Here is a 22,602-nt window from a genome sequence, read left to right as displayed (position 1 = left end):
TGTTTCACTGCTTTGGAATCAATGTGTGTGCAGATCAAGCTATGTCTCTACAAGGTACTGCACAGCAGTTACTTCTCACTTTGTGATATCTCTTGTTCCGTTCACAGAGGTTGGCTGCAGAGTCTCTGAGCACCAGTGCTAAAGCCTGAGCTGGTTACCACTAAATCAGTGGAACAAAGAGCATGGGGTACCCCTGCCAAGTGAACCAGGCACAGCCCAGTCAATACGGGTTTAAAGCCCTAGGGAAAATGAGCTTGCAAAAAACATTTGCCCCGTGTCACTCTCGGGACAATCAATCCCATGCTGAGTAAGGTTCCCTGGGATGGTGGGTGCCAGGGTAACAGTGTAAAGAAAAAAAATACATTACATTAAACTACTGTGGAATTACAAGTTGTAGTAAGGCCCGACAGCCATTGACTTATTGAGCATGCTGGTGCTTGTTGAACTATAAGTAACAGCATGCTCTGGCAGTCAGGGGCTGCTGGAAAATGTAGTTCCAAAACAGTATTTAGGAGAAAAGAAAACACACACTAAATTAAAAAGCATTTTAATAAAATAAAAACGTCCCCAATCCCTCGCCAGAGGGGGAGAGTGGGGGCTGATGGGTGTATTAAACTACCATGTATAAAAAACATCTACACATCCTATGAATAAGGCCAGCAGAACATGGAGGGCGTTCTTAATTTATTTAAATAAATACTTGAATATAAAATGCAGAAATAAATTAAATTAATCAAATCATTAAAACACTTACAAAAATTCATATATATTGACCTGCCCCCATTCACTAGATGCCCTCCTTAGCTTTATAGTAGGCCCCCCAGCACTTTGACCCCCTTGTTAGGTTCCTTTTGGATCGAAAGATCCAGAAAATAAGCAGATTAGTAAATAACATTTTGGTTATGTAGTGAACCTGTTTTTAGCATTCTAATAACTTGAATAGTGGCTATTTATTTTCCTTAACACAATAAAAACAATTCTTTTTGTTTGGCGGGGGAAGGTTTCTATTAATTATATTTGCATGTCCCAGTGAATGTAAGTCACAACATATGTAAAATTATAAACAAAATGAGCTGCCATTAAATAGGAGCGCTGTTCTTAAGAAATCAGAACAATTTATATTCTGATTATATATTATATACAAATTATACTTTAGTAAGCAGACAGTTTCGTGCTTATCAATCGTCGGTATCGTGGCCGATTCCATAACCTCTGTGTATTTTCTCACTCTTCTGGCTGCTCGTTTCTAGAGTGCCCTACTAATGACTCCAGGGGAAAGTCATGGGATGTCATAAATTGAGAAATAGTGAAGGACAAAAGGAAATTAGAGGGCACATGCAATCATTCATTTTCACTACATAAACGCAGGTCTCTATAGAATTGAGCTACCATGCAAAAAATAACCATGATATCTATGTTTCCACTTGAATAAATGCTAAAATATGATGACCACTGCTGCATAGATTTATTATATTTATTAAATGGGCAGACAAAGGGGCAGGTTTAGGAAAGGGCGAAAATAGGAAATTCCTTTACAAGAGGAAACCAAACCAATTTAACCCATATTGTGGGGGTGATTAAAATGCTGCAATATCTATGCTATTATCAGATAACAGATCCAAATAATTTATTTTAATTTTTAGAATAGTTTTTTTCTTTAAATAAACCATTTTAATGCAAAGGCTAAAAATATTTTTACATTTGTTTATTACATTTTATCTAATTTTGAACTTATTTTCAACAACATGTAACTGAACCTGGGCTTTCAGTTTCAGTAATATTTCCAATATTGCTATAGAGATGCAGAGGTGAAGAAAAAAAAAAAAAAATAGGAATGCATCATAAAATTTGCAGATCAATTACATCACCAAGCCCCACCCACCTTAGTGAACACTGAGTGGTAGGGACATAATGAAACAGATTCCAAAGCACAGCCACGCCCCTTCAGTCTAATTGGCCAGTCCAAATGGCCTCACCCCCGTGCTGCGATTGTCCCTGCCCCCTTTGATTGGCATCTTGACATTTTAAATGTTATACTTCCGCTGCTGGGGGGGGGTGGGGAGGGGGGCCCAATTGCCTCCCCCTGGATCAGCCCCTGTATTATCCTCCCTAACCTTAGGGACAAGATAAACCCATACCTAGTCCGCATGAACCTTGCCCCCATAAAGCAGACGTGAGGATGGACCCCTCCATTCTCCTGTCTTACATTAGTCCAGCGCTGTTCACAGCATAAGATATTTTTTGTATGAACAGTAAATGCAATAGAGTATATCTGGTTTACACACTGTTAGCTTAACATACAGACAGAAGGATAGAAACATATATACATATAGATATTAATACAGTTACCATGGAGAGTAATTGGTTTTTGCAATTGTATAGACACCCACAAAGAGGCAATTTTCACACTTAGAAATACCCTTCTATCAGTACAGAAAATGATACTGCTATTTAAAAGGGATCTGAAGGGGGACATACTCTGCGTCTGTAATGTCTACAGCTATTTTGTATTGTTAATATCATACAATATACACATATGAAGGCACAGCCAGCAGGATAGGATACATGCTACTTAAATCTTACACATTTATCAGTTCTCCGTGCGTTGAATCCACATTTAGAAACATGATCTCACAGCCTTCTGCTACAACATTCATTTTGAAAGTTAATCTTTGCATCATTGGTTAGATACAGTTAATCTGCAGAGACTGTAGAACCTTTTGTCTTCAGGTAGCAGTCACTGTGTGTAGCTCTGCAGCCACGCCCGCCAACACTACCATGTCTTCTGCTGACCTCAGAAGTTCTGAAATCCCAACATGAAAAGTTATGTGCCAGGGGCTTGTACTCTGAGTGTACATAACTGTATATTGTGCCCAATGCTTTAAGAGAGATGACTCTTTAATGTTTGCTGTTTCAGTTACCATTAGTTCCAATCTACTACAGGGTATATCAAACCAACAATGCAAGTTAGCTGAAATTTGTATTCACATGATAGACTCAGTGGATCTATTACAGATAATTCCAGGACAAGAAAGGGCACAAAGGGACTTGTCCTATGTAAAGTCACATTTGGCCATTAATACATACATAAGCCTATGTATTACAGAGCGAAAATGTATTATTTAAATAGCTGTTTTGTTACTTAATCAACCATGTTCAACATAACTGTAACCCCTCCTAGGGCATGAGAGTGTGTGGTACAGAGAGTGGGAATGATTGTTTAAGGGGAGGATGGCGTGTAGTTCTGGTAGCTAGTGCGTTGAGAGGTCAAAGTTAAGAATTCAGAGCTGAGTCAGGTTCAGAGGTTTGAGAGTTCATAGTGAAGTGTTGAGATCCGAATATTGATAACGATATAAGGCTAGTATTGTGACAGAGCAGTGATCGACAACAAGGAGAGAAATCCAGACAAGTGTTAGAATCAGAATGCAAGAGTTAAATTGATGTTTATTTCAGTTAATTACAGGTACTGCAATACATGAGAAGATCCAGTATAGTGACAGTTACAGAGAAGAGTTCAGTGTGTGGAATTATGGGGTATAAGAGATCAGTTAGCTAAAAGTTATAGGGCAGGAGGAGAAAAGCAATCTATACAGTGACAGACCAGCCATGAATGAGTGTTAGCTCACTAGACCAAGTGGACTTATTAAACCACTATAAAGGTTAGGATGGTTGGGATGCTAAAGACGTTTACACTTCAATGTACAGATGTGAAGAAGTGATTTATGCTGCAATGTGTTATTTGATGTAGTACAAGAAACTGTATATAGACTCTGAAGAAGGTGACCTTATCTCCACCTTTTCTGCCTGTGCACCATATTACCTGGCACACAGTATTTCCTCTGTTTTCCCACACTGACCCATACACTCTGGAGACTAAACGCCTGATTAAGAGTTGTTCGTTTATTTTATAAAATATTTTTTGCGTGTATGTTCTAATGTGTGTTTTTATATTGCCTTTATATTACATGTAACGTTTAGCCAGAGCGTACTGATTCCCAGATTCACATGAATATGTACACAGAGATCTGCTTGTATTTGAATATGGTCGGAACTAAGCTCAAGTTCTGTGTGGTCCTTTTTTAAACACATATTGTGTGCAGGTTGCGTCCAATGATGAATCAGGCCCTAAGTTTCGGCTGGGTATTTCACCTAAAGGCATTGCCGGTCGGTAGGTGTCAGAGAGGACACACTACCACATCAAACATCAATGCAATGGGGGTTACATTATTATTATTATCCTTTATTTAGCGGATCATGACACAAATTACATACAATGACATAAAACATTGGATGGTTGGATTAAGCAGAGACAGCGGAAGGTGGAAACATGAGAGATGAGTTAGTCCTTATACACATCTACCGGTAACCATGACTGTCCTTCACCAATTACATCAACCAAACATCCTTCCTGTTCTGGAGATGGATTTTGCATTTGTTATCCCCCAGCTTTAAGCAGCTGTGTGCCTGGTATAATTGTTTGGCAGCATACTCACTGCTAGAGCCAGGATACTTGTTTCCAATATTAACAGAAGTTGTGGCAGCGTCTGCAACCACCGAGGAGACCGCAGAGATCACCACAAGAAGAACAGAGACTGCAACAACATTGACAGTTGAACTCTCTGGGACCAGCCAGGGGCGGATCTAGAAAATACTTCTACCCGGGGCGATTTAGGGGGGCGATTTAGGCCCCGTCCCCTTTTTGACATCTGAGGCTGCCGGCGGCTGCTCACTATGCGCAGTTCCGTTCGGCAGTGACAGATAGGGACAGTGTGCTGCCCGGCCGCTCTGATTGATTAAAAACAATCAGAGCGGCCGGGCAGCACACTGTCCCTGCCTGTCACTGCCGAACGGAACTGCACATAGTGTGCAGGCGCCAGCAGCAAGCCCCCCCCCCCCCCCCCCCCCCTGGATCCGCCACTGCCAACAGCTGTGATCAAATGCAAATTGGTTTAGATGTATTTTATCTGGTTTTGCTTTAGTAAAAAGATTTACCTTCATTGTCTTACTGTTTATAGACTTATTTTACATTGAAACGTAAGCAGCTTTGGGATATACATATGCTCACATCATCATCATCATCATTTATTTATATAGCCCCACTGATTCTGTAGCGCTGTACAGAGATCTCACTCACATCAGTCCCTGCCCCATTGGAGTGGATTACATGTATGAACTGTAATCCGTAATTTTTTTATCTTCCTGTTCAAAACAGTTAATGGCATTTTCACTGTTCAACTTTATTTTTTTTTCACAACCTAAGTCTGAAGAACAGGAATACTTATCATTTGACGTGGAGAAGAATTGCAATCAGATTTACTAGAGCCAAAGTGGCAGCTTGTTTCACTGGTGTCAGTTGAGTGTCAATAAATGCATTGATGATAAATGTGTCAAAGACTCCAGCTGTTAAATCATTAAAATAGAATGGCATGATTGACACACTAGTCCACCTTAAGATTTAATGAACAAATCACAATAAATCACACTTTTACACTGGGGGGGCAAGCCCAATAAATTCCACACATAAGTCAGTAAAAATCGGCACATACATTTTACATTTTTTCATTTACTCCTTTCTACTTTCTTTAAAAGTTCACTAGGGAACACTAATAACGGTGAAAGAAAGATATAAGCAAAGATTAATGTGCTCTGTGGTTTGGCACCTGTTGAACATTTATTAATATTACTGAAAGCATGTGAGCGGGTACGGAGATGGAACCTATTGGTTCCAATGCCCTCATACCCACTCACTTTAGCACCTGCGGTCAGGAACGCAGCAGCATATTGTGGATGATGCCGGCTCTATTTATTCACACTCACTGCAAGTCAACGTAAGGGGGGTCAATGTAGTGTCCTGATAGAGTGTCACTGGAATTGCCCTAATGCTAGTGGGTAACCAGCCTTACAGACATGGGGCTAGATTTACTAAGCTGCGGGTTTGAAAAAGTGGGGATGTTGCCTATAGCAACCAATCAGATTCTAGCTGTCATTTTGTAGAATGTACTAAATAAATGAAAGCTAGAATCTGATTGGTTGCTATAGGCAACATCCCCACTTTTTCAAACCCGCAGCTTAGTAAATCTAGCCCATAGTCTTAAGCAACATTCAACAAAAAGTAAAGACCATATATTAACTTTATTACTATGATACAATTAGCCATGTCATATAAAAGTCATGCTGACTTTCCACAATACAGGGCTCATTTACAAATATTGTTTTTATGTGCAAAATTTGCAATGACCTACAGCAACAACTAGATTTTAACTGTCTAGTGCAACATGGCCAAGAGGTTCAGTTGTTGTTCAGAGCAAAACACCAGAATGGGGAAGAAATGTGTGCAAAGGGAATTTGTACTCACCTCTGGTGAAAGTACTCAGAATCGCCATGAAAGAATAAAGATCTCATCTTAAGGAGAACTACTGGCAAGATGTGAGGGACCGAGTGGCTCATAGTTCAATCATTTTGCTTCTCTGGTCATACTTTGTTAATAAAGATAAAGATTCATTGTTTTATTGTTCATTTTTCTGACTAAAAATGTGTCAAAATAACAACAACGAATCAACAAATTTAAGAAAGATTTTTTTCCTCTTATGCGAACCACAAGAAATAACCTTCAATTGTGAATATGGAGGGCTTTTTTTGTTTTTTAATATGTTTCATTAATATTTTTGTAAGGGAGGGGGGTGGAGGCACAAAGGGAAGAGGGTGGATGATGAGGATATACATTGTCTATTTGAATAAGAAATACACATAGCATTAGGAAGGATGAACTATACGACAGACAATTTTACAGTACAGAAAATGTCAAAAAGGAAGCGAACGTACTGTCCGGGGGTTGGCGGTCGAGGAGGGGTGAACTGGGAGCGGGATAATGGGTTTTATTATTTTAAACTATCATTTTTCAGTTGAATGAAAGATGGTTAGATGTTGAGGATCAAAGTGCCATGCTCCAATGTGTTAAATGATGGGCATTCCATAGGGGGGGAGGGGGGAATCAACTTTCATTTGCAATTAGTTAATCATCTCATTGTTTTTCAGAAACGTCATTAATAACATCATTAGCACAAATAATGAGATAAGATTCAATGCTCAACCTCCTGAATCAAAAAGTATAGCCAGTTATCTACCTTCTTTATTACATATTGTAAGAGTTTCAAAAATAGTGACTTTCCATTGACAACATGGAGCAAAATACATGCCTGTCTTAAAAGTGTGCTCAAATGTAAAAATAAAACGTAGAAAATAATACATTATGCTGAAGGACGCAGCTGGTATTCTGTACTACAAAAGAAGTTGGAGTGAAATGGCTTTTAATATATTTGACTGCTGCGTGATTGACAGTCATTCACATAAGTGATAATAATCTATAAGAAGTATTCATTACTCTGTATAAATGCAGAATGTGAAATTACATTGACAACAATAGATTTTCTATTTGAACAAATGGCTTTTCCCTTTAGTATAAAGTTATATATGGCAGTTTAGGAAAAATTCCAAGGTTAAATGTTTATTTCAACTGGGAATAATACAGTACGGACCCGTTTGTTAAACAAACATTGTCCACATGTTTGAATGGAGCACCACGAAAGTTTATGCAGAGTTATTATAGATACCATTGTGATCAGTTAGTTTGATAATAATATATGACACCTAAGGGATACAAAATACATCCTCCTAATGAAAACAGTGAGAAGTGTTTTTGTTAGAGGGAGTTTTAAGAATAAAACAAAATATCAGCCCATCTGAACCCTCCTTCACTGGCATCTGCAACACCTTCTGCCACCACTCCGAAAGGAGTAGCAAGTTTGTGAAACTTTCAGGCAAAAACTACTTCTGGAACCACAAATGCTACATCAAGCGTTGTTACAAACAGACAGAATTTTAAAATTAGGCACAAGCCTATAGACTCCTGTAAGATTAGGGCATACTCATTCATACTAGCCCAACCTAATTGTAAACTATGGACCTCATTTAGAGTCGGACGCAAAGTCCGTGTAGGGAGTGTAGGAGTGGGAGTGTGCGGCAGCTTGGTAGGGTATTACGAGTTGCAAGCAAACCCAAGTTGCCACCCACTCGTAATACCCCATCGAGCTGCGAGCACTTCCTGCAGCTAGCTAACGCTTGTGCCACCTAATTCCTGCCGCACAGCTTTAGCCGTTTTGACGTGTGTTGCGTCTGCGCCTCACTGCGACTAGGATGCATTTACATGGTCACGCCTTCACAATTCCGCGTTCCTCCCATTCTCTCGTAGTGAGTCGCAAGCTGTCGCAAGTGTTAATTGCGTCCAAGATGCAGGCGGATTTGGAGCTTTCTGCACATGCGTGGTAGTGTTTTTTGGTTAGATGCGCCTAAATTGGACTTTGCGTCTGACTCTAAATGAGGTCCTATGTCTAGAACGCCATGCTTTGTATTTATAATTGTGTCTACTGACAACCCACTGATACATACAGTAATACCCCGTGTTACTGAGCCTCGATCCGGGTCGAGGCTCAGTGTGAACGAGTCCTCTGCTAATTCCCGGGTCAGATGACCCAGCAATTAGACCCGGGTCTTTTACCTATTGTAAAGTTAAAAAAAAAAAAAGCACAAGAGGAGCCAATCAAAGCTCCTCTTGTGATGTTGTCAGGGAGACCTGGGCAGACCCGTGTTCAGTAAACAAAGGATATTGCCAGGAATGCAGTGTGAAATTGGTATAAGTTCTATGTATTGTTGCAAACAAGTGGACTAGCAGGTTAAACAGGCAAGCTAGGCACATTTGTTAGGACTGAGCGGATATTTTTATTAGTAAATTGTTATATGCCTATCAAATATTTTAAGAAAAATAATTATTACCTGCATTAACTTTAAATGTGCAACTTTGGTGGATGATCGCACCCTATTCCAACAACTAAATACATGTAACCGATAATACACATAATATATCATAGCATACAGCCTCCAATATTATTAATTTTTGATGAACATAAGTATATTTGTTTTACTACTCTCCTTCCGAAATACGTAGGCATACACAAAACAAGATATTGCTCTGACATTCTCCTTTTGTGAAAAGAAAGTTTTACATGGCCATCTAGAGGAATAATTCAGGAAGTGCTGCATATAATGTGAATATAAATAAATCTTTGTTTGCAAGAGAGTTTATGGTACATCCAGACAGATATTCTCTTAAAGCATATATGAAGCACTTTGACACTTCAGATGTACTACTAATAATCTCCCTAAACACCCCTCAGTGCACTTGAATGAGATTCTAAAAAATGCTTGTAAACACCTAACAGCTTTTTTAACTTCGAAATTGGCAGCTACAGGCATAGAAAATTAGCCAGCTTGCATTTTCCACACTCCGGGGGGTAAATGTATCAAGCTGCGAGTTTCCGGTGGGTCTGAAAAATGGAGATGTTGCCTATAGCAACCAATCCGATTCTAGCTATCATTTATTTAGTACATTCTACAAAATGACAGCTAGAATCTGATTGGTTGCCATAGGCAACATCTCCACTTTTCAGACCCGCCTGAAACACACAGTTTGATACATTTACCCCATGGACTAGACATGGAGAATAAATGCCCATGGCATTTGTAAACACAGGAAAGAAATGTCCATCTGTGTGTAGCTTCAATAGTAAAAAGGAAAAAAAGTACCAAATCAAAGTGATGTCAAAAAGTCTAAGGGGTATATTTACTAAACTGCGGGTTTGAAAAAGTGGAGATGTTGCCTACAGCAACCAATCAGATTATAGCTGTCATTTTGCAGAATGTACTAAATAAATGATAGCTAGAATCGGATTGGTTGCTATAGGCAACAGCTCCACTTTTTCAACCCTGTAGTTTAGTAAATATACCCCTAAGTGGTGAACACTACACTGTTTTCGTCCAATAATTGGCTCAAACAGCTGACATACGACCGCTCGTTCAAAAGTCGGGTCAGTGTGTGCAGTGACTCGATGGTCGAAAGTCTGCTCAAATGGACGATTGTCGCCTCATTTGGTTGGTCGTACCATTCAATATTTTCGTTCCAATCTCGTTTCCGCTGTGTAGTGTGTATGAACTTCCGACCGATCCACAACAGTGAGTACGAAATTACAGTCATTGCTCACGACAACATGGCTGTAAAAAGTCGCTAAAGGGACGTCCACTCTTCCCTTTATCGTCCTAAACAAGGCTAGTGTGTATGCAGTCCATGGACCAGAGCGATCGGAACATCGATCGCATGTAAAATCGCTCGGCATAAAAAGTTGGTCGAAATTTCTGTAGTGTGTACCCAGCTTAACACAACACCCTCTATAGATCTCTAAGCACTATGACTAAAGATTGGAAACCAGTTACCTGGAATGATCTAAGGAGTACTCTTTAAACTCTAATTCACAAACGCTCAGTTAGAGAGAAAGGCACACAGGTAATATTTGCAACACATAATTGCAGAAATATTTCATGTGTAGTATAGAAGCTGGAGGTCCTCCCCCTCCGCCCCCCCCCTTATTTCATTCAAAAAAATGTCAGTGAGTTTTTTCAACTTTCAAAACCAGCAGCATGGGGAAAATGTAGTAAAAGACTGGGATTTCTTGGCTTGAAAACCTACCTTACTATTATTATACTGTATTTACAAATTCATAAAACGTGTGACACATTCACTATACAGTAATAACCATTCACCGAAATAGAAGCCAAAAGTACTATCAGACACAGTCATTGCTTTATTGCATTTATATCATATAGTTCCTGGAATATACAGAGGTTGGTATCTCACGATTAACCCACAATGGAGTCACTCATTCCAGCTCTGAGACTAACAGACCTGTGCAGGTGAGATGACTGACACAGTGACCAGAGCAATGCCGACTTGTAGTAGGAAACGGCTCGGCAGAACATATACTTGGAAGAAACTGTGTTTTCCCTTCGGTGCTCTTAGCTGATGCACCAGTAGTATAAATTGCTGCATTCCAGGTGCAACTACTGCTACAGTGTGTACGGAGAATCTCTTTACCATCAAGGCCAAAAATCCCTTTGAATAAATGTTCAATATACATTCACTATGTGGTGATAGCTGATAAAAACACAACCGGAATAACGCCTGTATTTTTACTGCAAACGAACCCTTTGGTGGGAGATTAAATTCGGCGCAAGATGTTTCCAGAACGTCCGCGGAGACACCTTGCAGCGATGTTATGGCTGACCGTTACTGCCAGCTCAGCTCCACATAGCGACACATAGCGACAATTGAGTCTCCACCGTAAAGTAAAATCCTGACAGTACATCTTAGCCATACATGTGTGTATAGAGTCTTACCTTCATCTGCAGACATCTCACTGCTGTACCCATCATACTCTGCAGACAGGGGGCTGTATTTCTGCCTTGTTTCCCACATATAATTCTGTTGCTTATCTGAGACGGGTTTGGAGCCATGCAACCGACTCCTTGCCTCGTGGTATTTTCCCAGGCCTTCATCTTCACTTTCTGAAGATGAACCGTGTAGGTCTCGACCTATATAAAACAGATAAACACCCCGCTAGACATTTCATTATGGTAGACCGTAAATATATACATATGTCTGCTAAATCTGTTTCCTATCTACATATGGGTGAAGGGATATTAAAAAGTTCTGAGGATAATTAAAACGTAAATAAATAAAGGGTAAACATTTCTCGAACAAAGTATTTATCCAGAAATTAATATGTCATGTGACAGGTAGGCTGTAACCTAGTGATGGGCACAGATGACCCTCTGACCTTCAAAAGGGCCGCAGATTACTCTAAATCTCAGTGATGAGTTACATCAATACAATTAATCAAATAAAGAGACACCTATCTTTAATAACATATCAGCATGCATGTTAAACAGGAAGGAGATGGGGCCCGCAGGTGAAGGCTCCAAGGGCCACATGCAGCCCTAGGGTCGCCTGTTGCCCATCACTGCTATAGCCTCTCCTATTCCGTCTTTCAAAGCTCCCCAATTGGAAACATATTAAAGTCACAGTAAAGAAATTGCATGCAATCACTGTATGTACATTTGTATAATAAAATAATTACTTTCATATATCTCCGATAAGAATTGTTAGAACCTTTCCAAAGCACAACAATAAAAAAACATTTATACTTATACCACAATATGAAATAATTTCATTGCTTTATTTTCCTGGTTAAACCAATTTATGTAAACTATATATTTAAAGGTTACAGGCCTGATTCATTAAGTAACGTAAATGGGCGTATATTGCGTAAAATCGCTCTGTGCATGCCCAGAAGCGGACAATATGCCAGTAAATGCAGCACCTTCCAAGAGCAATGGACCCTTACTACATCCTATGATTTCATGGGCGGAATGGGGCAGGGGACTGGGCGTATGCACGTGGTCAGTGTACAGTAAGGACGTGCCAAGCACGAGCGCACGCGGCAGCATCCGAATCAAGCTTTGGGCATCTCTAAGGTACGTGTATTTCTGTCGTATCACAGGTCTGGTGTAAGTGCCGAGTGATAGTGATGATGGTCACACATACATGCTAGAACATGTGTTTGCAATCAGGAGCAGCTGTAAAAATGCATTATATGCACAGTAGACATTGATAACATTCTAATAATTGTATTTTATGGGGGTAATAAGAAAAACCCAGGTGGCATTAATTGAATAGGTTTTTTTGTGTGCGTTCTTTTGTGACTTTATATTCCACATATGTACTGGAAGTATTGTCTGCTAGAGCAGAGCGCACCTAGACCTGTATTCAACGAAAGACGTATCTTCAGATCCACTTCTAGTTGAATACAGACGTGTGTATGCTCAATTTACATTTTAAAAACCAGCAAGTTACGTATGTTTTGCGTGCCTTAATGAATCAGGCCCTATATGTTGACAGAAGCACAGTGCTTGACCTCACCACTTTTTTAAATGAGTCCACATAAATGGTTACCCTACAGTACAAGAACATACATGGGGGACATTCATGGAAACTGTTCTACAGGTAACTGTGTAGAAAAGGAGGAGGTGTAGCCCAAAACCACTCACTACATCGTAAAATCATTTTCTAGTACACTCTAGAACAGTGATGGGCAACCCGATCACTTCAAGGGCCGCATGGCTGCATGCACTGCACTAACTTCTCCTCCTCTGATTGGTTGTCCCCGCAGTGTACAGAGGAGATCCCATCATGAGGAAGCCAGCTGCTCCCATTCACTCTTAAGCTAGGTACACACTATACAGTTTTCGTCCAATAATCGGCTCAATCAGCCGACATATGACCGCTTGTTCAAAAGTCGGGTCAGTGTGTACAGTGACACGATGGTCGAAAGTCTGCCCAAATGGACGATTGTCGCCTCATTTGTTTGGTCGTACCATTAACTATTTTCCTTCCAATCTCGTTTCTGTTGTGTAGTGTGTATAAACTTCCGACCGATCCACAACAGTGAGTACGAAATTACAGTCATTGCTCACGACAACATGGCTGTAAAAAGTCGCTAATGGGACAGCTGCTCTTCCCTTTATCGTCCTAAACAAGGCTAGTGTGTATGCAGTCCATGGACCGAGCGATCGGACCATCGATCGGCATTAAAAAGTTGGTGGAAAATTCTGTAGTGTGTACCCAGCTTAACACTCTACTTGCAGAGAATAAGTGAGATCAGGAGCAGCAGGCTGAGGCCACAGAAAAAGGCTCGGCAGGATGCGGTCCGCCTGTTGCCCACCACTGCTTTAGAAAATGAAAGCAAACAACAATGATTGCTATGGGCAACACTACCCCGTCTGAACAGACACCTTTAGAACAGTTTTCAAAAATGTCCCAAATATAAAAGTCATCAGATCTTAAATTAGGTACTCTATATAAATGTTATATGCTTCTGAACAGTGGATGAACATTGCCCTCTTTCTCCTACTAAACTAGTAATTTAACCCATTTATTGCTTTAAGTCACTGACTCCCCCTACTATGTTAAAGACTTAAATCTCATTGGGCCTGATTCATTAAGGATTTTAAATTAAAACGTTTCTTATTTCAGTCTCCTGGACAAAACCATGTTACAATGCAAGGGGTGCAAATTAGTTTTCTGTTTTGTACATAAGTTAAATACTGACTCTTTTTTCATGTAGCACACAAATATCAACTTTAAATTTCAGTGTACAAATAAGCTATTAAGTATTTGTGTGCTACATGAAAACAGTCAGTATTTAACTTATGTGCAAAACAGAAAACTAATTTGCACCCCTTGCATTGTAACATGGTTTTGTCCAGGAGACTGAAATAAGAAACTTCTTAAATTTAAGATCCTTAATGAATCAGGCCCCTTGTCAGTATCACAACCATCTACTTGTTGTACCTGCCCAAATTATTTAACAATAATTATCTAAACTAGTAAACACAGATCACAGTAACAGAAAAGAATATTATCCTTCTATCATCTTATTGTATGCTCAGATTATTACTTAATCAGCATTAAATTCTCCAGACCTCAAGGATTGTCATTTCAGAAAATGCTGATTAAATCCAGAGGACCTGGAAAGGCCCTACACTATGTTCACTAAACTGCAAATGTATTAAACCAATTACAACGGCACCTATTTATTATTTCAATTATCAAATTATTTTCAAAACAGAAACAGAAAAGGCCATACAGGAAACCAGAGAATAGAAACACTAGATTACAGAAGGAGCCTGAAAATCGTTGCCATCGTATTCATAATTAAATTACTACAATTGATTTTTTTTTATTTTTTTACATTAATAGAATTTTTCTATTTCTATAATATTGAGTTTTAGAAGCCCCATTCTTCAGAAAGCCCCACATTACTGGGTAAATATGAGACAATAGATTACATGCTGTTGCCTCTATGGTGGCCACTACTGAAAATATCTCATAAATGTTGGCTTTACTATTGGTCTCCGAAGAATGAAATAGCCGCAAAATAACGAATACAGAAATAGGAAAAAGCATTGGAAAGTTTTATTAACTAGTAAATTCAACAATGTGATATCTACATTCAAATTGATTAACTTTACCTATACTACCAGTGAAGTAAATGACCAATATTGCAGAATATACAATATTCTGGTCATGGAGATATCCTTGTATGACAGAAAAACAAAAAAAGTTACTGAGCCATACTAAATATGTCCGAATCATCCAGAAGCATTTGGCTTAATGTTGGCCTCTGTATAATGATCTACCAACGATGGTACCAATTATATAGGGTCATTTGCTGACTACAGATATGAATATACTATAATATGGATATAGCTGTTTAGAAATTAAAGTGTACCACCCATTTTTGTGCTTCACCACTATTCACAAGAATATTGCCTATCAACTCACTAAGGGGTATATTTACTAAACTGCGGGTTTGAAAAAGTGGAGATGTTGCCTATAGCAACCAATCAGATTCTAGCTGTCATTTTGTAGAGTGCACTAAATAAATGACAGCTAGAATCTGATTGGTTGCTAAAGTCAACATCTCCACTTTTTCAAACCCGCAGTTTAGTATATTTAGCCCTAAATCTTAGTGACATCAGCCAGTGATATCAGAATATCAGTTCACTGTATTCTCATGAAGATTGGTTAATCCTAGAAAATGACGGCTTCCACTGTGTATTGGTGATGACAAGACTTTAAGGGAAGGTATAGAAAACATGAAAAATTCAAGCAATTTTCAAAGACAATTGAGTTAAAGTCAATCTGAAGGTGACAGAGGCTGATGGAAGAAGAATTGGAGGAAAGCACTGAAGAGTTGTTGCACACCAAGAGTTGAAGGGCAGATTACCTTTGTTTGGTGCTTTCTTTTCATGCGACGTCTCTATGCAGCGTTCCTTACCTTTGTGAAGATGTTTATCCTTACTGTTTCTGGTTTCATTACCTCTATTAGAAGGACTATCATTCTGCTTTATGTTGTATCCTCTGGGATCTTCACCGCGATTTCTCTGCTTTTTAGCTGGTAAGATATTGGCTTGGCCACCATGAACTTCTTTTACGTTTGGAAGTTTGCGATGCTGTGAAGCAGACAGAGGAGATGTTGTTACGTCATTGTTCATTCTAGGTGATCGGTGTCTTGATGATTTCGACACCTGATTGGTGATATCATTTGGGTTTTTACATGCTCTAAGGTCTTGATCACTGGTTTTATGATCAGTTGACTTATAGGCCATGTGTTTAGATCTCCCTCTTTTCTCTGTCCCATCCTGGGTATGACTATGTCCATCAATGTAATTATTGTAATCCCCATTTTCATTTATTTGAACCTCTTCTTCTGTGATCTCATTAGAATTATAATGTTGACTTGTCTGTGAGCCTGGAAAGTCATTGCAGCCAGATAAGCCTTCCACGTCCCGATGATATTTGCTGGAATTTACATCATGAAGGTTGTCATATTTTGACTTCCTTTCTTTCCTGCTCCCCTCTGATGAATTTTGAGTTCTTGAAACAGTATGTAAAGTAGATCCATCTCCAATGTTATCCATTGGTGAGAAACCTGCATTAGTTCCATAGTAAGAATTGGAATTATCTTGAGGTATTTGACTGTCCTCTTTGATATTAGGTGCCTCCTGCCCCTGTGACATATGGTTTACTTCTTCTTCCGTGCGTAGACCGTGTATCATACTTGTAACCTGCTCAGTGACAGAATCGGCCATGCTATAACTGACCTCCTCAACCGCACTGGCCAGGCCATCAACTGCACTACTTAGAGTGTCCACAATGGAAGACATGGATGGAAGACTAATGCTTTGCTGGAAGCTCTTGAAAAATGCCATCACCAAAAGCTTCTTCTTCAAATACAATCAAAAATTCATATATAGCAAAACAAAGTTCAAAACGTTCAACAATTTCCCAATTGCAAAATTATTTCTATGTACAGTCACAGTCCGTTAGTAATAATCCGTCCTCATTTCCTGTTGCAATCCAGATGTCTTTTGATTGTACATATGGTTGTGAAGGAGTGAACAGTGATCTCTGTGGTGACAGTGATAATTTGTAAGCATAATAATGTACAGCACAGTCCCACACAGTATAATATAAAACAGAGATTGTGCAAAGTAGATCTTGAAAAGAAATCATTTTTAAAGAAAGAAAAAAAACCACAACATTTCAGATACATCCATGTAATAAACTATGCTTACACAAGCATTCACTTTAATATTTTAAAAAGAATAATGAAATGCATGGGTTCAGCAGCTCAATTAATAACTTGAATGCTGGAACACTGACCATACAAGGAAATGTCTTACACGGCTAAAAGCAGCCGTTACACCTGATACATCCCTGCCTGAATCTTTAAAAAATAATGGGCTTGTACTAACAGGGAATATATGAATGCCTTATTAGATGAAAAGGGTTCTTTCTAACAAAGCTGAAAGTTGGTTTTATACCACATGCAGTGGATCAGCGCTACGCATTTCTTCTCTTCATCATGTGTTTCTGACAGCAATAATAAGTCAGCCTACTACAGTCCTAGGGTGACACAACTAGTTACTTTGTTTCAATGAGCATGTTATAATTTTAGCTTTCAATATTCTTATAATATTACTGAAGAGCGTGCAGTAGAATTATGCTACATTGTGATTTGATGAATAACGTGCAAAGTAAGAAAATGTGATTATTCTTTAGTCATAGTTTAAGCTACAACTTTGCATAAATACATTACCAGATATATTTTAATGAGCGTTGTATTGGAGGACTATACCCAACAGTACTTTAACATCATTTTATTTTTAAAATATATAAGTGTATTTATTTTAAAGGACAACCTTTTCTTTAGTAGAGCTGTCAGTAAATAAACAGCCCAACCCATGTGAAGCAAATGGGGTTATCCAGTTACTTTCAAGAACCAATCAATACCTTCAAGAACCAATTCTCAGGGCTGGAAGACGAAAGTCTACCCACAGGTCTACAACAGAACGCTATGGAAGCTGTACTATATAGATCTATCGAGAGCTAAGGACGGCTACAACAGAACGCTATGGAAGCTGTACTATATAGCTCTATCGAGAGCTAAGGACAACTTTAAAATGAGCACAATTTTGAGCTTAGTTACATCTCTCGGCTTCAAGCAAAGTAGGGTTCCTGGGTCCCGTCATCTGTTGTAAGTGGCGGTATACTTAATTAACAACAACTTCACAAAAGGTGGAATTGTCCTTTACCATTACAGTCATGCACAGAATGCTATTTGCAGGAGCTCAACCAATGCACAGACCACGTAGAATGTAAATTTGGGGATTTGTTAAATCCCATAATGACCTTATCTCGGCATATCAAGAACAGGGAAAAGAGTTACAGGAACTCTGAGACAAACTTGGAGGTCAAGACGAAATAACAAGCAAATTAGGAGGATCTCCAAACTCAGATCTAGAGATGCACATCCTGACAATTTTTAAATCCCTGATTCCATAGGCTTCAAATAAAGTTTTATTGATAGAATTGTGCATCTCAAGCCCCAAACACCTAACTGAAGCTTACCATAAGTGTGTTTTACTATGCATCCATTGTTTCCATATGAAAAAACAAAGTCTAAAGAAGATACACCTCTCAAGAGACATATGCTATATGTTATATACTGGAAAATATTCAGATCTTCCCAGATTTGTCTGTAGCCACACTAGCTAAGAGGAGATGCTTGTAAACTATCACAACTGTGCTTTGATAGCCTAGAATCTAATATTATTGGGGCTTCCCAGTATACCTCCTTGTGAACAACAATAGTCCTGCTGTCCTCACCTGAGGCAGATCTTAACGCACTTGGGAAATGGAATATTTTGCCAATCAACTTTAGAAGTTAAATGTCCCTAAATGGTATTTCTATAAATATCTAAAGAACAAAAGCTGACTATTGTCTCTTCCCCAGACTGGGGTAGAACCCAGAATCCCCCAACCCAGCCAAACCCTGCCTTTAGGCCTCCAAATCCAAAGGTGATATCTCTGCCTGGTACTCTCGCCTTATCCTCCCCCACCAAATCAATGGCAGTCATGAGCTGGGAGCTAGAATTGGGCACATTTATCCACTGGGAGGAATATTTATTCTACTATTTGCACAAATCACATATAGATGTATTAAAACTAATTCACCATTTATACTACTTCCCACCAGACTTCACCAAAAGACAATGATAAACTACATCTTCCAGCAAGCACTGTTTCAGAGAGACCTGCCTGCCAAGAGTGAGAAAAAGAGACGCAAAAAGGGAGAGGCAGTGTCAGATCAGAAACTACGTAGCTGCAAGGAATGCTGCTTTATTTGTGTATTGTTCTACTGTATAGTACTTATACGATTTGCAAACTTCACACCTACTCAGGGAACTACGTAGCTGCAAGGATGGCTGCTTTACTTGTGCATTGTGCTACTGTGCAATACTTATATGATTCTGCTGTATAAATAGTAGCCTGACACCTCAGTATAGCAGCCTCGCATCAGACGCACAGTGCTAGGAAAAGACACTACTAGTGCACAGTGCTGGCTCCTCAGTCATGATCTGTATTACTCATTCCTCCACAAGCATATAAACTGCTACTAAACATTTAAATTAGAGAGGTCTCATTTCCTTATGTTGTTATTGGAGTTTCCCAAGCTCACAAAAGTCTTGCTTGGAACAAAAGAAATTGATAATTTTTCTCACATTGAACTCCCTACTAGACCCTCTTCAATTGGACTTTCACCAAACTCACTCCGCATAAACCACACTCACACACAGCTGCTAACTTAGTTCCTAAATCAAAGGGTTAATTATCCCTCCTACTCCTTCCCAATCTCTATTCTGCATTTGAAACGGTTGACAACCTTCACACAACTGCAAACGCTCCATTCCCAAAGCATCTGTGATATTATCCTTTCTAAGTTCCCCTCATGCTTGTCCGACTAACCATTCACAGTTCCCTTATATGACACCTAATCCTCACTTCCAATCTTCTTTATTGGAGTTCACTGATATCCACGTATGGCTCCAGTATCTCTTGTATGCCCCTAGGTGTACATATACACCTCTGCACTCATTCCTTCTGTGTTAGACAACACCTAAGACTGTTCTTTATCCACCTGTTCACGGATTTCTTAATCGCATTTAAATATAAAAAAAATAGGAATTTATATTCCATTTATATTCTCACAAACCTCTGCCCGATCTCTCTCACAGTCAAAGGCATAATTATACCTACTTCTCAATTTAATAGTGTAACCCTCGACTTTGCACTCTCCATTATTCCACACGTTCAGACGGGCAGTCACTAAGTCATTGCTCCTGTACAGCATCTGCAAAATATGTTCTTTTCTCACACAAGATACCACCAAGATTTTGTTCACCCCCATTAGAATCTCCTGCCCTGCCTATTGTAAGGCTATCCATCCTGTAATCAATCATGAATTCTGTTACACCTTCTGTCCTTCCTCATCTGTTGTCCCTGTATGTCAATAACATCTTCCCATAAACTCCAGAATAAAAAAACTCAGCCGTGCCTAAAAATCCCTCAATCAGACCTAGACTTCTTCCTCATCCATTGATACTCTTCCAGTCGTTCTCTGTTCTCCAGTAAACTTTGAACTGGATATTTACCTCTCTCATCATGTTGTCTGCAAGACTTTTCCAGTACAGCTCCCCTTTTATTGAACGCTCTACTCCAGACTCACTGATTCTCTTCAACTTTAAAAATCTTTAAACTGTCCCTGAACATTTATTTCTTCAATGAAGCCTATCCCTCTTCGTCTTCTCTAAAATGACTGTACTTACCCCAACTCTGCTTACATCAGCCAATCACACTTTCCCTACCACCACTTATCATTGATATTCTGCTACCTGATGTATCAAGTGTTTCCCACACCTCTTCCCGTCGACTGTGTAATATATTGGTACTCTATAAATAAAGGATAATAATAAAGCCATTCATCGTCAACATAATTCTATTGCCAGCGATCGAGAGCAAGTTAAACAACGATATGTTTACATTAACAGAGTATTATTATAATTATTATTGTCATTAATTTACAAGGCACAACAGATAGTGGGGATAACTGTGCAATGCATAAAACAAGGCAAATAAAGTAGATAAAATAAATGCAGACATGAAAACTAAGGATACAGACTGTCCTGGTCATGACTCCGTAATCTCACATTCTAGTCCTGCAATTGCAGATTTCTGTATTTACAGCTAAATTCAGATACCGTATCCAACGGTTTACAATATTTACCAATTTCCATCTCACCTTGATAATTCTCAGAACCGCCCCTGTGGAAACCTCCAGGTTTCCCAAAACACATTTTCTTGTTAATGTAGAGAAATAGTAACAAGAGGAGAACAATGGACACACCGACAGCTGAAAGAAACCCAATAGCCTCTGGTGACACTAGAAGGAGAAACACATATAGTTAGACAACCAACAAACAGTAAAGAAATGCAAAAATTAAATAAAAAAAATATTAATATTATAGGCAAAATTAAATATATGCATTATTATGGATGGTGATGGTGATGGTGATGGTGATGGTGATGGTGATGGTGATGATAATGTTGTTGAGTGTTTTGGAATATTTGTTCAACCCATAAATGGAGGTAACCTCCACTCTGTGTAGACATCATTTGCACTTTAATAGTTATTGATAGTTATATTTCAAGAACCTGGATGGAACAGTTTTGCCTTTGTGACATTTCAATGCACATAGCATTACCAATGTTTGTAATGAGCCCAAAGAGTGATTGTTATTTTCCACAAGTTTGCTCTGCAAGTGCAAATCATTCAAAATGCATTCAACATCTATGCACAGTTGTATGCATTAGCTCGTTGTGCAATTTAATTTTTAAGTATCAACATTTAAATATCTAAAGTAAAATACTTGAACCGTATGACAGGAACAGGGACTTCAAATCATGAAAAAATAGATACATTAATTTCAAATTACATTAGATAATCCCTCTACTTACTCCTCCTGCCATCCCTACTTGTATCCCATTTGATCCTACTGCCTCGGATATTAACTCCTCCTCTAGATTGTAAGATCTACGAGCAGGGCCCTCACTAACCTGTCTCTTGTCAGATCTTCCGATACCACCTTCTTGTATACCTCAAATGTACCTGCTTTGTCTCTGTTTATTGTCTATTTCTGTGTCTGGTATGATTTTCCATACTTGTTTATTTGTATTTTATGATTTGTATATGTAAGGTAAATGCCGATATGTGCTCTATTTTGCGTTAAATTGCCCTGCGTATGCCCAGAAAGGAACTTTATGCCAGTGAATATAAGTACAACCATCTTCGAACAAAAATGAAACTTTAACAGCCTACGATTTCTTGGGCGAAGCTGGGAGGGGAATGGCGTATGCATGTAATCAGGGCGTGCCAAGCTCGAGCTCCGATACATATTTTTACACCAGCTGAGATACACCAGCTACAGGTCAGGTGTAAATGCTGAATGATAGTGATGAAGCATTTTATGTACTGTAGACATTAATAACATCCTGCTAAATGTATTTCATGGTTTTTATTGATAACTTTATTATTAACAGGTGACAATAATTGAAAAAAATTATTATTTCTTTTGTACTGGGACTTTACATCCCACATATGTATTATAAGTGTTCTCTCTGTCTGCATATGGCAAGTGCCGTATAAGCAGAGCATATCTAGACCCGTATTCCACAAGAGACGTTTCTTCTTG

General features: G+C 39.0%; 1 protein-coding gene across 4 annotated transcripts in view; it reads right to left on the bottom strand.

The window, feature by feature from the left end:
- Positions 1-22,602, bottom strand: part of SYT14 (synaptotagmin 14) — a 154,707-nt gene that overhangs the window by 83,847 nt on the left and 48,258 nt on the right. For 2 of the 4 annotated variants that reach the window (XR_012689795.1, XM_075204194.1), the window contains exons 1-2: positions 15,735-16,841; positions 11,284-11,478 (exon numbers count right to left, since the gene is read on the bottom strand). Coding sequence is in view for 3 of the 4 variants with exons in the window: in XM_075204194.1 (XP_075060295.1) it covers positions 11,284-11,478; positions 15,735-16,719 (1,180 nt within the window). In the remaining variant the exon portion in view is untranslated. Of the gene's footprint in view, positions 1-11,283; positions 11,479-15,734; positions 16,842-21,152; positions 21,294-22,602 lie in introns of those variants that run through there. The other 2 variants (XM_075204195.1, XM_075204196.1) reach the window with 2 other exon arrangements.

This window comes from Mixophyes fleayi, chromosome 3 (assembly GCF_038048845.1).
Source record: "Mixophyes fleayi isolate aMixFle1 chromosome 3, aMixFle1.hap1, whole genome shotgun sequence".
Lineage (NCBI taxonomy): Eukaryota > Metazoa > Chordata > Amphibia > Anura > Limnodynastidae > Mixophyes > Mixophyes fleayi.
This window is presented reverse-complemented; position numbering and strand designations above follow the sequence as displayed.